Source organism: Aythya ferina (genome assembly GCF_964211825.1).
Source record: "Aythya ferina genome assembly, chromosome: 1".
NCBI lineage: Eukaryota > Metazoa > Chordata > Aves > Anseriformes > Anatidae > Aythya > Aythya ferina.
The window spans coordinates 88,975,663-88,992,599 of NC_140296.1; the positions used below are offsets into that span (position 1 = coordinate 88,975,663).

At 46.4% G+C, this 16,937-nt stretch overlaps 1 protein-coding gene across 2 annotated transcripts in view; it reads right to left on the reverse strand.

Moving 5' to 3' along the window:
* SRPX (sushi repeat containing protein X-linked) overlaps positions 1-16,657 on the reverse strand; it is a 45,709-nt gene extending 29,052 nt beyond the window's left edge. The window contains exon 1 of one of the 2 annotated variants that reach the window (XM_084507184.1): positions 16,483-16,657. In XM_084507184.1, the coding sequence (XP_084363310.1) occupies positions 16,483-16,552 (70 nt within the window). In that variant the 5' untranslated portion in view covers positions 16,553-16,657. The remainder of the gene's footprint in view (positions 1-16,482) is intronic. The other variant, XM_084507183.1, reaches the window with a different exon arrangement.
* Positions 16,658-16,937: the final 280 nt, after the last annotated feature.

The following is a 16,937-nucleotide window of genomic DNA, read 5'->3' on the forward strand; positions in this document are numbered from 1 at the left end:
AAGACATCCTTGAATGTTTAGAATGGCAGCATACTATGCCAGCAGGAAGCCAACAGAGAGAGGTTGGAGAAAAATATTCCCTTTGTGCAGGCTGCGAGGCCTACAAGCAGACTACAATGACCTCCTCTAAGCACAAAGTTCCCAGCAAGTGAGGAAATTCTGGCTGTTTTATAACCCTGCAGCATGTCTCCACCTGCCCTCTCTTTTCCACGCTAGCTTCTCCCAGCGCCTCTACCCCTTACATACCTGCAGCCCTGTGCTCCGCAGAGGTTTTGTAGCCTGACTGGAGAACTTCCCATCTGCATCCTGCTAGCCACTGCTCCTCTTCTGCTAGGACTCTTAGGCCAGGTAACTGCCTACTGACATGCATGGCCCGTGCTTGGAGGCTTTCAAAGGCCTTCCGCTGACAGATCTCCTTTACACATCCTAAAAATCACGGGGATCTACGTTTGGGATCTGTTTGCCTCCAGGCTGCTTGAAAGGGATGAAAACCTGCTGAGAGGAACGTGATGTGTTACAACAGGGGTCTCCATCGCCGATGGCAAAGCACCTCTCCAGCAGGACAGCAGGTCCTGAGGACCTCCACGGCACAAACGGCTCACAGGCCATGCCACCTTTCACACTGAGCAGAGAGAATTGGGGGTTTGGGGCTTTGTTGTTTGTTTGTTTTTTGGCTTTTCTCCTATAATATGAATTTACAACAAATCGTAAATAAATAAATAAAAAGCGTAACTGCAATGGACTTTCGGATAACTTTCCAAAGGAAGAGATTGAAAACTGACGCTGATCTATTCTGAATTGGTGAAAGATGGAAGAAAATAGTTTTTCTTTTTTCTTCCTTAAGTACAGGCAGTGGAAACTGGCACATCTCAATATCTAACTTTTAATAGCATAGCACCAGGTATACTACTTTCCTGCCTTCTCTCTATCCCCAGTTCATGTGTTATTTCTGAAGCTCTGCCATTTTACAGATTTTATAAGGAGCCTAAAGGAAAGGCTCCCTAGGGAAAAAAAAAATCCCAGTTTTAGGTATCCAACATTACTTCAGTATTTGAAAGCCAGCATCAGGAGCTATCTGTACTACACAGGAAGCCCTCTATCAAGATCCTAGAAAACAGGAGGAGGGGAGGGGGAAAAACATAAATTTAATGACTGAAGTTACTGACTGTGATCTCACCTTACTCCTTAATAAGCAGAGTCACAGTGTCTGAAGCAACACAGAGCTACTGTATACTCCATGCTGGCAGTGAGCTCCCTCAAGGATTTCTCCCCTACACTACTTTTCCTTACCTCCTCTGCTTATGTCACTGCTTGCAAAAAGTAACATATGTGTACGCTATATATATATATATACATTTTGTAATATATACTTAACGATGCAAAGATCCAATGTATAACTGGCTCAAGCAGGACATCTTCCCAAGTTAGCTTGCTTTTTCTCCCATCTTATGCATAAATACAATGGCAGTCCAGAAGTTTGTCACAGAGCCCCAATTCTATGTGAGCAACTTCTTTTTCTGAGAAACAGGAAGCATACACATTGTTTTACAAAGCCCATGCTCTAGAAGATTTGCTATTTAATCCATGGCACCTGCAAAAACCCCGTGAACAGATGAAAGCATAAAGATCTGTTGGTATTATTAGTGGAGGACCCCTTGAAAACGAAAGAGACTTCTAAGGACTCCATGACTGCTCACTTTGTCACCCGTTTGCAAGGGCAGCATGAAAGGAAAGAAAAAAATAAAACTCAGAGCCGTGTATGGCAGTCAGCAGGTCAAAAACTCGGGAAACAAGATGGAAAAGCAGGTGGAACTTTAAAAGGAAGAAAAAAATTAGGTAGCAAGGAACTTAAATAGCAAACTAATCAGTTGAAGAGAAAAGGAAACAACTGCTGTCAAGATTCAGGAGGCAGGAATTTAATTCATCTCTGAAGACCTGCATTAAAAACAGCCTCAAAACAAACAATATTTAACATGGAGTTCACAGCCAAAAGCACAGAAGGTGTATAAAGCAACCGATGAGAACTGGCTTGCTCATTTTGTTCAAATGAATGAATGCTAGTTATATCCTCAGGGAGACTCAAAGGAGTTTGCTACAGCCAGCATAAAATAATGCAGATTTTAAAGGAACATTTGGGATGCTCTCTCCAAACCATCACTCCTTTTTCATTAATACTCCTTCCAGTGAGAAGTCCCAACTGAAAAAACATTCTCCAAGTTCTCACATTGAGAACAAGAGAATAAACAAGTTTCCTTCTGAAAGTGGTCACTAAGGTCATTTGTGAAGATATTGACTCTGAAATCTCAGCTTCACTTATGACACCTGCATATCACAGAAGTGACAGGAGTATTAAATAAAACAAACAAACAAAACCAAAACAAGCAAACAAAAAAACTGTATTGTATTGTATATCAAACTGGCTTTTGATACAACAGACTTTGATCGTTTGGTGATTCTTCTAAACTACACATGAAATTACATGAGAAACATTAGCTTTATATTTAAAACAAACAAGCAAAAAAAAATACAGCTTTACTTCCAAAGACAATGCTTAGAATACCTGCATCCTCAAATGCCCCAAACTAGAAGATAAATACAAAATCAACACGAATGTCCTCAATCTTCGGAACCCTAGTTACTGGTTTAAGGCAAAGAGAAACCTGGCAATACCAATATAACCACTTAAATCAATCACCTCAATGCACCAAAGCCAGTTTTCCAGAATTTACACCTGAATCCTTGAGGACACAGAAAAGGGCAGTGAAAATTCACTGTGACTACCAGAAACAGCAGAGGTGGCCAGAGCAGCTACAGATGGACTTGAAAGAAAATGGTCTATAGAGAAGAGAAAGATGTGTAAAGCCAATCCATATTTTTTTTCCAAAAGCTATGAGCTTGAAGACGGAAGGGAAATATAATTTTTCCCAGTCCTTGCAGTAGGTGCTGTGGATTTCCCATCCTCTCTTGGTAACCGTGTCCCACCTTCAGCAGAACCACTCAGCACAGCTCAGCCAGCAACTGGGGGGAGACACCAGAAGGGGCAGTCCTGCTTGCTTCCTCCTCAGACACAGCTAGGACTACCAGGTCTTCTGTGAAGGACATCTGGAAACACCACCACATCACTGACAGTAGGAAGCCCAGCTCAGCCTCCTGACATCAGGGCAGCATTGCTGGGAAGCAGTGGGGTTAATCAGAAAAATATGAACCCACAGGGCAGCAACCTTTTGTTGAGGGAAGGCTGACATCTACTGCTGATGAACGAAGGAGTGATGAACGCAGGAATGACCAACTTGAAATTACCAAGGTCAGGGTTCACTTTACTTCATTGGGATATAGTCCTTCAGATCCTTCATTAGGATATAGCCCCTAACAGTCCTTTTTATAGTCCTGGAGCTTTGAGCAACCTGGTTTAGTGGGAGGTGTCTCTGCCCATGGCAGGGGGTTGGAATTAGATGATATTTAAGATCCCTTCCAACCCAAACCATTCTGGGATTTAACAGCTAGTGCTACCAATTTTAGCTGCCAGCAGAGGCAGTTTAGTACAGAAAAACTGCTCAAGTTTTATAAACACCCTGAAGACAGAAACTAGAGGCTCTTAACAAGCCAAACTCATAGCAAGTGAGACATTTTTATATAACAGATTTATGTGTTTGTTTGCATTCTAGTCACACCAGACACATTTCTTCTCTGAGCATCAAAATATTTTGTTACCTAATAAAATGGGCATACAGCAAAGATCAGTCATTTTGCCTTTTAAAGACAGCGTAGGGGCCCCAATCGCACTTCTCACTAGGTTTCCTCCTCACCCAAGTGTCAAAGCCTGAAAGACTTGGTCGTGAGATTTCAGGGCTTGCTTTTAAATAAGGTGCTTATTTAGGTATTTAGGTTCACCCTAAATACGGTGAAACTTAACCCAAAACCCAGCCCCAGGGTCCCAGCAGGGCCCGGTCACCACCCCGGCCTGGCTCTGCTGACGGCCTGGCCATGGCGGGACAGGGCCGCTCGGCGACGCCTCAGCCCCGCTGCTGGCCCTCGCCGTGCCAGGATGGCCCTGACCCTACACTGCTACACAGAAATGAGAAATCCAAAATACCTTTTTTATTTATATATGTCCACACACACTCTACAGTCTCCTATGCAGCTCAACCAACCATGAAATTTCACAGAATGAAGTCCTGTACTGGCGTTTTTACACACATAAAATGGGATGTGGCACTGGGCACATAGTCCCGGCAGAAGGCCAGGGGTCACACAAGCCATGTCCTGCTGGTTTTTCCCCCCCCTTTGCCCCTCACCATGCTGCCCCTCAGCAGCAGGGGGCTCCTTGGCATCCTTTCCTTGCAGGGAAGCCAGCTCAATAGCAGCCTAGGACACGCCAACATCTGCCAACGTGAAACCAGACAAATGGGCAGCCTCAAACGAGGTCTGACAGTAAAACACCCCAGTGCACCAAATCCCTAACCCAGCCAGCATTGTGGGAAGAAAACATATTCTGGGAAAAAGCAGTAACATTGGGGTTTGGTTTCAAGCACCCTTGGACAACCCGCTACCCCAGCAAGAAGCATGAGTAGCAGCAATCCAGCAGCCAGCCCGATATAAAACACACTCCATCTTCAGTGGTTTTCAGGAGCCTGTTATGGGGCTGAAGTATGCCGACGGCAGAGAGCCGAGAACTACAGGCCTGGAAGAGATGCAATCCTGTATGAACTTGCAAACTGCTGTATGGCGGAGCCTGCCAAGCCTTCCTCCTCCCCTGCTCACTCACACACTGTGACGGCAGCAACTCCTCGCAGCTCCTTCCACAGAGGAAACTAAAAGTGACTAAAAAGACTTAAATAGAGTGGTTTTAAAAGAACTGTTCAAGCAAATATAACCCAAAACATAACTTGCTGCATCAGCTCTCACAAAAGCTTGGGGTGGGTGTGATAAGGAGAAGAGCCTGCAGTTTGCTGACAGTGCTGGTGCGCTGGGCTTTTTGGTCGAAGTTTATTTAAATTGTGCAAGAGCTAATTTATGCAGCCACAAGATCTTATTTATGCCTTCTCTTCCTGCATTTCTGCTGTTCGTCAGTCCCTCTTACCTTCGCCTAAATCATACTCCAAACATTTTGGAGAAGACCGCTCCGCGTGAACTGGAGCCCTGAGAAGCATCAGCCTTTACACCACCAAAATCATTAGCAATAAATTAATGCATTTTGTGCCATATACTGCCATATGGAATCTTTCTGTTCCCTGTCCCCCTCCTTTTCATTGCCTCAGTTCTATAAAGAATAAACTTTGTTACAGCCAAAAGAGTAGAGAAAGACCAGAACTGTATTTCAGAAACAACATTCATCAGCTGCAAATAAATCAAAAGCTGCTTTCACTGTGAGGGGCTTACAGATATGAAAATATTTCATACATGAAATGGAAGACTTATTTTCAATTCCTCTGTACTGATTCATTTTGACAAACTGGCTTACGTTTCCAAGAGGGGAAACAGGCAGCCATAAATCAATCACGTTATCTTTCTGATGAGCTACAAGTTGTCTTTTACTGCACACAAGCAATGGATGTGGTTTTAATGTATTTTACAGCTAAAGACATCTGAGGCATTTTAAAAATACGCCACACATTTAAGGTTTTCCTAAACAAACCTGCAGCCAGAAATATTACAAGAAGGTGATTTTGAGTAATAGTAAAACCAAAGAACTTGCAGGGCAGCAACGTGCAGCCTGTGCTGGTATCTAAGGGGTGTGAAATGCCTTGAGGTCATCTACAGATGCTGTTTAATATTCTTGGTTTCAACACTCAGTCCTAGACGCAGAATCATCAACCAGAAGAAACAAAAATAAAAGAATTCAGGCATTCAAAATTGCAGAAAAGACCACGGGACACATTGCTGACAAGTTCTCAGGCAGTTAACTGCTGCAAACTCTCAGTGTGCTGGTAGAAAGGATAAAAACTTATTGGTGATAACACAAAGAGCACTGCTAGCTGCTCAGAATTTGGTGCATGTGATCATACAACCTCTTAAACAAGAAGCCAAAGCATGGTGACAGTCAGGGTTATCTCCTGGTTCTCCCAGACACGGATTTCCTGTCTACTTACAGTGTGTCCAGCAGCAGTGAGATACTCAGAACGTGGTTCCTGATACCTATGAAAAAAGGAAACTCATCCAGATGTTGTGGTGGATGGAGAGACTACTCAGGCGAGTGTATGGATATGCCCCAAACAGCAGTCATGCACAGCTCATACTTTTCCAGTTTTGAAGAGCTGCAGGAGCTTCCTTTAGCAGTCCCATAACTAAACACAGCCACATGTTTTCACTTAATATGATGCATGGCACATGTAATAGTGCTTGCTCCTTATACGAAGGTTTTCAGCCAAAGCCTTCCGAGTGTGCTCTCTGGTCAGATAAACCATTTACAAAAGGGATCCAGCAGACACAGGCTAACCAGCTCCCTTAATGTCTTGAAAAGAAATCAGTGGTACAAAGTAGAAGCAAATTACCAGCCAGATGCCTTCACAGAAAAGACACCTTCAACAAGCCGTGTCCTTTCTTCCTTGTTACATTAATAAGGAACATAGCTCCTTTCAGCAAGCAATAGCTTTCTGGAGCACTCACATCCACTCCTTTCCCAGAAAAATACATTATGGGAAAGACCTTTTTATTATTTGTTTTATTATTGTTATTTTTATTTAAATGTTCCCTACCACCATAACTTGGCTGGTGCATTGTCTCTGGTATCTGTCTCTGGGCAGCTGAGAGCAGTGAATGGCTGGGAGCCAACCTGATTTTAATCTTCAAGAATAGCTGGGTAGAGGCACACAAATTTTGGCCTGTTTTACTTATGAGCGACGCATTATAAATAGAGAGCCACAGCGGACAGACTCAAGACAGGGAGATTCAAATTAAGTCATTATTTTAAGTGCATTGTCCGAAAAGTCTGAAGAAAAGTGTAACTGGCAGAGGCTTTTAGCTTGGTGTGGGAGTCGGAAGCAGCATCTCACCCCATCCGGCAAGGCAGTGTCAGGAAGTCTGGCAGAAGACCTCTGAGGGACACCAGCAAGGACCACAGACCCTGCTAGGTTAAAAGTCATGGGACAGCCACGAAGGAAAGACTTTGCAAAGTGACTCACTTGGCCAGCCCACGCTGGTTAAGTGCAGGCTTCGGGTAAACCATGCAGCACGACAAGGCACTGCTGGAGAAGCCTGAATACACGACTGCTTCCAAACCGTGCTGCTGCTATTCTTAGTGTGCAGATTTAGGCATGCCTAAATCCAGTACCCTGAAAAGCAATGGCATTTCCTGAAAAGAAGAAGAGGGCAAGAAGTAGGGAAGACTAAAATCAGTCGTCTTTAATCACATCTCCAGTTGTTAGCAAACCTGTCTGTACAGAGCCGGGTGAAATTTAAGATTTGTCACGACTGAAAAAAGGGATTCTTTCTGTAACGGCAACATAGTAATTTCAGTCTTCAAAACAAACGTTCATTATAACACAAGTTTCTAAATCATCCAAATTACATACATGAAGTATTCTCACATATGCATATTTTTATCTTCCGCAAGATCTGAAGCAAATGATAGCATAAAATTTACTGCTATGTTTTCTTGCAGAGCTGCGGAAGTTTCTTCTGTGCCTCCCTGAAGCTGCACATCACAATTCAAGCACTGTACAACTCAAAGATCTACACACACGTGTATAGGTGTTCACTCACCAGTTTCAAATAAATACAAACACAATCAAAAATCTTTGATACGCATCTTGAATGTTTTGGTCGTGGCTTTTTGCCCCTTAAAGATAGCTCCTGACCTGCAGACATCTCACAAAAGCAACCCAGAGCACCTTCTCACTGACTAAAGCGAAATGCACGAAGCTATACAAGTGGTTATCTGCTCAAACGTCAAAATCCTTTGCCAGAAGTGCCCAACTTTCCCCCGCTGGAGTTGTGCACTTTGGCAGGGGCTGGGTGATCTGACACCATGGGGGTGCTTCCATCTCCCAGGCTTTGGTTTGCCCTGTGCAGTGCAGGGGGGCAGCTGCTGAGTGGACACAGCGAAAAGTAGCCCAGGGGAGAGCTGCAGGAGAGCTGAAAGGAACAGCACCACTGAGAGAATAAAGCACATCTCACCCTCGCTGCTTATTTTGTGCCAAATTGCAGGGGAGGGTGAAGGAGAACATGCGGCAGTTTGGCACCCCTGGTGTAGGACGCACCAGAGGGCCCTGCTGAGAATTTGGGAAACTTCTCCTGTACTGCAGAGGCCCCTGGGAGCCTCCAAACCCTACCTTGTAGCATCTGAACCAACAGGGGCCAAAGTGAGGGATCCTGCCAAAGATCCCACACGCCAGCAGTCGGGTACAAGGAAGCCCAGGCAGCAGGGGAGAGGAGCCCACAATGATCAGTAGAAACAGTCGTACAGTGGTTCCTGGGGGGAAGGCAAAACTCCAAAAGTGCCCTGTAAAGCAATGCTTTTGAGAAGGCTGTGAAGGAATACAAAGCAGCTGCTTTTGCAAAGTTGCATTTCCTAAGCACTAGAGAAGAAAGTACACAAAATATATATATATATATATGTATAGCTGGTGATAAAGGCTAGCCATCCGAGCCTGGAAACAGCAGCCCAGCCAGTCTAGAGACTTCTGTACATGACGCACGTAGAGAACCCAGAACAAACAAGAAACCAGTAAGCAACACTTCCTCCTCAAGTAAGCCTTTTCGCAGAGAAGTTTAACTCTAGTCCAGCCCCAGGATATTTTGACAGATTCACTTCAGCATGCTGGTAGCAGGCTACTGAAGCGCTCCCATGCTAAACGTATTCTCCTTTCATCTTCACAGAACTTGAGGGGAAGACGTAATTTTAGACTTTTCTCTCAGGAAAAAACCTGCAGATGCCAAGAAACACTAGTTAAAGATAATGGGAGGTGGGGGAAGGATTTCTAATCATCCTCAGGTTGCACTTGCTAGAACTGTACTCTGCACATACCTGCTGCTTTCACATTTCTGTGCATTAAGTACACAGCAAAGACACCATTTACCTCCCCAAGCACAACAAAGTTTTGCCAAGATTGTTCAGGAAAACTAACAGAAGACATTGGTAAAGCTAAGATTGCCATATTTACCAACTTGGGTAGATTAAATTTATTTCCATTGTCATCTCTGAAGGAATATAAAACCCCCTTCTCTCTTCACATAGGGATATGCAAAAGGTCAAGTTAAAGTTGTGTCAAAATCTGGCAGACCTCTCAAGTGGCTCTTTCAAGTTACAGGGAAGAGAATCAAAGTTGAAACCTCTAATTTGGAGACACTTTCAAGGTATCACAGCATAAATTTTCAGTCTGCACAGCTTTAACAGTGTTCCTTTAAATATAATTAATAGTTAGAAGCAGTGGCAGAGAACTGATGGACGGCCAGCAACGCTCTGCCTGCTGAGCTTTCAACTTACCCCGCTAAAAAAAATTTAAGTGAAGGTCTTGTGAAACGAACTATCCCCAGCACATCACAAGTACTTCAAATATGATATAACTTGAAGCAGCAAATCAAAGAAAAAACAAACACAGAGACATTTCAGAAGCGGAAAAATTAGCCGAGTATTTCAAAGAACATCTACTTTGTTACCCTAGTTGGCAAAAAAAAAAACATTTTGACCTCTCCCGAGGAAGGTGCTCCTGGGACCCTTGCACTGCCCTCACCTCATGTATGGCAGCACAGTACAAAGCTCAAGAGTCAGGACTGCCTAAGTAGAATATTTTTATACACCTGATAAGCTATGAAACAATCAATTTAGTGCCTCCCACCTGGGTTACTTCAGTGACCCCTCTGAGATGGCCTATCTGCAGTAACTGAATTGCAAGAAATTCCAGCATGGGATCAAAAAAAACCCAACCAAACAACAACAAAAATATAACACCAAACAGGAAGACTGTATCCATTCACTGTTTGTGCCATCAATGCAAATGGTGCTCTTCACACACTCTCTGGCCTTCAGTCAGTTTCGCAAAGTTTGGAGGCACTGCATCAACGCGCCTGAAAGCACGGGATGAAGCCGGTGCCTGCCTCCAGCTCCTCTCTTACTGTACGTCAGTACACAGCAGTATCTGCACTGTGGATTTTTTACACAGACATCTCTGATTACTTCACAATGGTCCACATTTCCACTATTTTAATTTACAGATGTGGAAAGCGAGGAAGAGCAAGCAAGCCTGAGCAACCCGCACAGGGTTGTATGTCAAAGAGTTTGAATTTTCAACCCAGTGGCCATTCAAAGAATGCAAAGTATTTTTTAACTTGCACCTTCAACAGGAATGACAAGGTCGAGTCCCTTTGGGTTAGGATCGGCAGGGACAACAAGGCTAGTGTCCTGGTCGGGGTCTGCTATAGACCGCCGAACCAGGATGAGGAGACGGATGAGGAATTCTACAGGCAGCTGACAGAGGTTGCAAAATCATCAGCTCTTGTACTCGTGGGGGACTTCAACTTCCCTGACATATCCTGGAAGCACAACACAGCCCTGAGAAAGCAGTCTAGGAGGTTTCTGGAGAGCGTGGAAGATAGCTTCCTGACGCAGCTGGTTAGTGAGCCTACCAGGGGAGGTGCCCCGCTAGACCTTCTGTTCACAAACAGAGAAGGACTGGTGGAGGATGTGATTGTCGGGAGCTGTCTTGGGCAGAGTGACCACAAAATGGTGGAGTTCACTATTCTTGGCGAGGCCAGGAAGGGGACCAGTAAAACCACTGTATTGGACTTTCGGAGGGCTGACTTTGAGCTGCTCAGGACACTAGTTGGTGGAGTCCCTTGGGAGGCGGTTCTGAAGGGCAGAGGGGTCCAGGAAGGCTGGGCGCTCTTCAAGAGGGAAGTCTTAATGGGGCAGGAACGGTCTGTTCCCACGTGCCCAAAGACGAGCTGGCGGGGAAGAAGACCGGCCTGGCTCAACAGAGAATTGTGGCTTGATCTTAGGAGGAAAAAGAGGGTTTATAAGCTTTGGAAAAGTGGGCAGGCCACTAAGGAGGACTTTAAAGAAGTAGCGAGGCTGTGCAGGGACAAAATTAGGAAGGCCAAAGCTCATCTGGAGCTCAATCTGGCTACTGCCGTTAAAGATAACAAAAAACGTTTCTATAAATACATCAACACAAAAAGGAGGACTAAGGAGAATCTCCATCCTTTACTGGATGCGGGGGGAAACTTAGTTACAAGAGATGAGGAAAAGGCGGAGGTGCTCAATGCCTTCTTTGCCTCAGTCTTTAGCGGCAATACCGGATGTTCTCTGGATACCCAGTACCCTGAGCTGGTGGAAGGGGATGGGGAGCAGGATGTGGCCCTCATTATCCATGAAGAACTGGTTGGTGACCTACTACGGCACTTAGATGTGCACAAGTCGATGGGGCCAGATGGGATCCACCCAAGGGTACTGAGGGAACTGGCAGAGGAGCTGGCCAAGCCACTGTCCATCATTTATCAACAGTCCTGGCTATCGGGGGAGGTCCCAATCGACTGGCGGCTAGCAAACGTGACGCCCATCTACAAGAAGGGCCGGAGGGCAGACCCAGGAAACTACAGGCCTGTCAGTTTGACCTCAGTGCCAGGAAAGCTCATGGAGCAGATCCTCCTGAGAGTCATCATGCAGCACTTGAAGGGGAAGCAGGCGATCAGGCCCAGTCAGCATGGCTTTATGAAAGGCAGGTCATGCCTGACGAACCTGATCTCCTTCTATGACAGAGTGACGCGCTGGGTGGATGAGGGAAAGGCTGTGGATGTGGTCTACCTTGACTTCAGCAAGGCTTTTGACACCGTCTCCCACAGCATTCTCCTCAAGAAACTGGCTGCTCTTGGCTTGGACTGGCGCACGCTTCGTTGGGTTAGAAACTGGCTGGATAGCCGGGCCCAAAGAGTCGTGGTGAATGGAGCCAAGTCCAGTTGGAGGCCAGTCACTAGTGGCGTCCCCCAGGGCTCGGTGCTGGGGCCGGTCCTCTTTAATATCTTCATCGATGATCTGGACGAGGGCATCGAGTGCACCCTCAGTAAGTTCGCAGATGACACCAAGTTAGGTGCGTGTGTCGATCTGCTTGAGGGTAGGAAAGCTCTGCAGGAGGATCTGGATAGGTTGGACCGATGGGCTGAGGTCAACTGCATGAAGTTTAACAAGGCCAAGTGCCGGGTCCTGCACCTGGGGCGCAATAACCCCAAGCAGAGCTACAGGCTGGGAGAGGAATGGTTGGAGAGCTGCCAGGCAGAGAAGGACCTGGGAGTGATGGTGGACAGTCGGCTGAATATGAGCCAGCAGTGTGCTCAGGTGGCCAAGAAGGCCAACGGCATCCTGGCTTGTATTAGGAACAGCGTGACCAGCAGGGCTAGGGAGGTGATCGTCCCCCTGTACTCAGCTCTGGTGAGGCCGCACCTCGAGTACTGTGTTCAGTTTTGGGCCCCTGGCTACAAGAAGGACATGGAGGTGCTTGAGCGGGTGCAGAGAAGGGCGACGAAGCTGGTGAGGGGCCTGGAGAACAAGTCCTACGAGGAGCGGCTGAGGGAGCTGGGCTTGTTCAGCCTGGAGAAGAGGAGGCTCAGGGGTGACCTTATCGCTCTTTACAGATACCTTAAAGGAGGCTGTAGAGAGGTGGGGGTTGGCCTGTTCTCCCACGTGCCTGGTGACAGGACGAGGGGGAATGGGCTTAAGTTGAGCCAGGGGAGTTTTAGGTTAGATGTTAGGAAGAACTTCTTTACAGAAAGGGTTGTGAGGCATTGGAACAGGCTGCCCAGGGAAGTGGTGGAGTCACCATCCCTGGAAGTCTTCAAAAGACGCTTAGATGTACAGCTTAGGGATATGGTTTAGTGGAGGGCTGTTAGCGTTAGGTTGGAGGTTGGACTCGATGACCTTGAGGTCTCTTCCAACCTAGAAAATTCTGTGATTCTGTGATTCTGTGATTCTGAACAGCCACAAATTTGACTCAGTTGTTACCAATTCCATTCATATTTGTATAGTGGGGGAAAAATAAGCATATTTCAGTAATGCTACTGTTTATTGACCTCTCTTGGTTTCAGCTGTCACAGAAGCGAGGGGACTACAGCGAAATGCATCTCAACATCACCAAATTGTTTAAGAGCTGGGGTATTAGACATTTCACGTTACATGCTCATTTATACTTTTTCGCAGACAAGAATCTCACCTGCACTGATAGCAACCTCAACTGCTAGTTTTTATAAATCTGTGTTCATACGCTCTAGTCTCTCAGGAAGCCTGTCACGTCTGTTAGCATCGACTACTGCAGAGGACCAGCAGCAAGCGGCACCCAGCAGCTGGCAGGGGTGAAAAGTAACTGCTACTGAGCTCTACTCCATCTCCTTGACATCCATGCTTGATGGATATAAACAGGACGTTTGTTGCATTTGAGGTCACTTTAACGTGTCATTTCTGCTAGGCCTCTCTGCGGCTGGGAGCCTTGCTCATTTCTTCACATACAGCCATCCAGCTATCTGGAACTTATTTAGGAGGAGACAACTGGTCCAAAGGACAACTCTTGGGATAAAGCTGTGCCTTAGGACATACTTATCTGCTTGTATTCACGTGATGTTTTTTGTCTTTTTCTTGGCCTGCGAGCTATTTGAGGGCAGACTGTGCCTTTCTGCTCTGTGTTTAGGTTCAGACAGCCTGAAGGGCACCCAGGTCTCCATCGTCCATGAGCTCAGCATCGGTGTGCTTGGCTTCAGGGGACCAGCACACACAGAACCAGGAACAGGAGTGCGTCCTGTACGTACTTCTACGAAAGTTGTCACCTAGGATTAACGGGCAGAGAGCAAACTGCATTAAAAAAGCAACAAGAAAAACCTCAGCTGACACAACGGGCCCCACCCTTGGCAGTGCAGAACACCAGCTGCTTAGGGGCTTGGAGGCAGTTTCTTGACTGCTGCAGCCCAGCCTGATGGATAGGAGCTATAATTGGGAATCAAGACACTAATTGCAACGCCAGATTTTTTTTTTAAAGCCTGCCATACGACTCTAAGCCATCTTAAATATTTACTTCTTTCAGTTTTCTCCTCCAATCCCTTGTCTATTTGCAGTATAAGCTCGGTTGGGCAAGGAGTGCCGTGCTCTCAAAGGCTGCAGCACAGATGCAGCCCTTCCTCTACAGCTTTGAGAAGAGCTGCCCTTCCTGCAACCAGACAGACATCCATCTGCTTGTATTTAACATATATCCAAATATAGACGTGTTTACAAACATACTACGCATATATATTGTTTTTCAATTATTTAAAGGTTTTGAAAACAGTTCTCTAGTATTACATGTTCTTTAGGTGATCTTAATGGCATCTCTTGAGGTTTGTAATCCCTTCACACCAATATTATCCTCTAAAACACAGCTTCTTTTTTAACGTAATATAACCACTTTCCATTATTCTTGTCAGAGGTTTGCTTTTCCTTACAAAAGTCTACTAAAAGTGTAAAGACTCAAGTACGACAGTCCTCAACCATGCAGCATCACTAGATTCCAGTTCCACATACCCGTAGCACTGAACAAGTGATTTCCTATGCACTTATATTTAGCTGTACTCTCGTCCAGCCCTACCAGAAGGTCATCATTGCTCTGCCTGAGCCCAACAGAAAAAGAATTTACCTTGGTTTTCCACAGCTCTGAAGACTAGGAAAAAAAAAAAAAAGAGGTGGGAAGAACTCTGGGGAGGGCAAGAAGAACCTGATGAGGAAAGAGTCACTCGAGTTCAAAGGTCTTTAGTTTTCTCTTTACTCCCTAGGGAAAGCCAAACAAACAAAACTCCTTGTTTTAACTTCTAAAAGGTACATCTCTAAAACCTTCCTAAAGAGCAAATGGACTTTCCTCTTAGTAGTGCCATGAAAGAAGTTCCAACAGTGCATCACAGGTTTTGAACCGAACAATGTAAAAGGACCAAGTGAAATCTTTCACGATATGAAACTCCAGTAACAGGTAGTATAATACAGCAGCTGCTTCAAATGTTTTTCAGTATTTGAAGAATTCAGGTATTTTTCAGTCACCTTCCTAAACCCAAGGAGAGAGTTAACTCATCACTCGATGATTTTCACTGCCTAACATCAAATATGGATCACAGAACGCTGTTTATAGCACCTAAATTACTTTTATTTAGTATATCGTTCACCATAGCCTTTGGGTTATGAAGCACAAACGCTCTACAATAAAAACTCCAGTTTTATCAAGTTATGAATTCAAGAGCTGATTAGATTACTCCTGCTGTTTAAATGACAATCTGCTACCAAAAATAAGCATGTTGCGTGGCTCTGAAATAGGCTCTTTGGCTTTGTCAATTAAAAAAAGCATTAAATTCCAAGTAACAGGTCATTACAGTACATGCATGTATAGTCTGTGTTCAAGGGGGCCACATACACATACCTCCTACTGAAATTATTTGGAGAAGCTATTTCAGCGTACCTAAATGCACTCCGTCACCTGATGGGCACAGTTAGAGACCAATACAGTGTGATGAAAGAAAATACTTGGTCGGGTTCACATTCAGAATAAAGGTTTGAAAGAATATCACATTTTCTCTTAACAAAATAAGCAAACAAAAGAAACGGGATGTGAAACCTTAGCTCGAAATTAGGGTTTACAAATACAGCTGCTGATGATTTAAACAGTTTGGAGCCTTTATCACTAAGCTTAATAGGAAAAGTGGACTTTCAAATGAGTGAAAGGTGAAACAAGCTGGCTATTGTGTGGTCAGCTTGAAGATTGCACACAAAAAGTGTGTTTTTGGGATGGGAGAAGTTACATTTGGCCTTCTAAGAAGAAAGAAGAGAGCAGGATATTAGCATCCTCTGCAAACTAATTGAAGGCTAACATGCACACGAACCGCAAAATAAGGCATTCAGTCATCTTCCTAAGAAAATAACGAGTTTGGCAGCACAACAGTCCTCAGAGAAACGCCAGGACAGAAACTTCTGTTGTCTTTGTTGATTCAGCAGCCGATGCATCCAATGCCTTCGTGCTTTGTAAGGAACGAAGACAAACGCGCCTTCCAGCATCTTTAACACGCTGGAAAGGAGTCCTGCTGCTGCATGCCAAGAAACCCAAGAAAAGCTAACTTCGGCTCGCAAATACCACCGCTGGGATATTTTATGGCCCTAGGCAGACAGGGCTATCGCTTAGGCAGGGCTAGCTGCAGGGTGCAGAGGGCAGGAGCCGGCAGCAAGCAGCGGCTGCCCCCACACACAGCTGGCAGCCACCCCAGGCGCCTTCCTCACCTGTTCACCACCTCTCTGCGGTGTAACACACCTGAATTTGAACCAAGACCTCTGCCCCCGGCTTTTCACCGCCTACACCTGCTAAAGCCATGCCTAGCCCCCCAGCCACCCCCGGCTGTCCCCGCACAGTGTGTCCCCACCAGACGAGGCGCGGCCAGCGCGGCGGGCTCCCTTTCTCTCCCCGCCTACACCCGGGCCTCAATCCCCTTCCAAATTCCCCTCTCCACACTCCGCCAGCCCCCGTGCAAACACCCGGGGGCTGCCGCCCCCTTCCCTACCCTGGTAGGCGCGGCCGGGGCAGGCGGTGAGGGCGAGCAGGGCGGCCAGGCGCAGGCAGCGGCTCGCCATGCTGCGCGGCGGCGGCGGCGGCGGCTGCGGCCCTTCCCGGCTGAGGGCTGCGCGGCAAAGGGGCAGGAGGAGGAGGAGTGGGACGGAGACATCCTCGGAGCGGGCTCCCCGGCTCGGCCCGAGGCTCCTCCTCCTCCTCCTCCTGTGAGGGAGCTCGGCACGGCCCCGCCTCGCCTCCCCTGGCCCGCCGGCACCGACCCTAACGTGGCGCCCCGGCCCCGTGCCCCCACAGCCGGGGGTCCCGGCTCCCCCGACCCGCAGCTCGTCAGGGAGCCTTGTCCCTCTCGTCCCTTTCTCCCCTCTCTCCCCCAGCAGCCTCCGCCGGCGGGGAGGGGAGTTTGAGGATGAGGATGAGGAAGGGCAGCCCCCAAAGCACGAGGCGTGC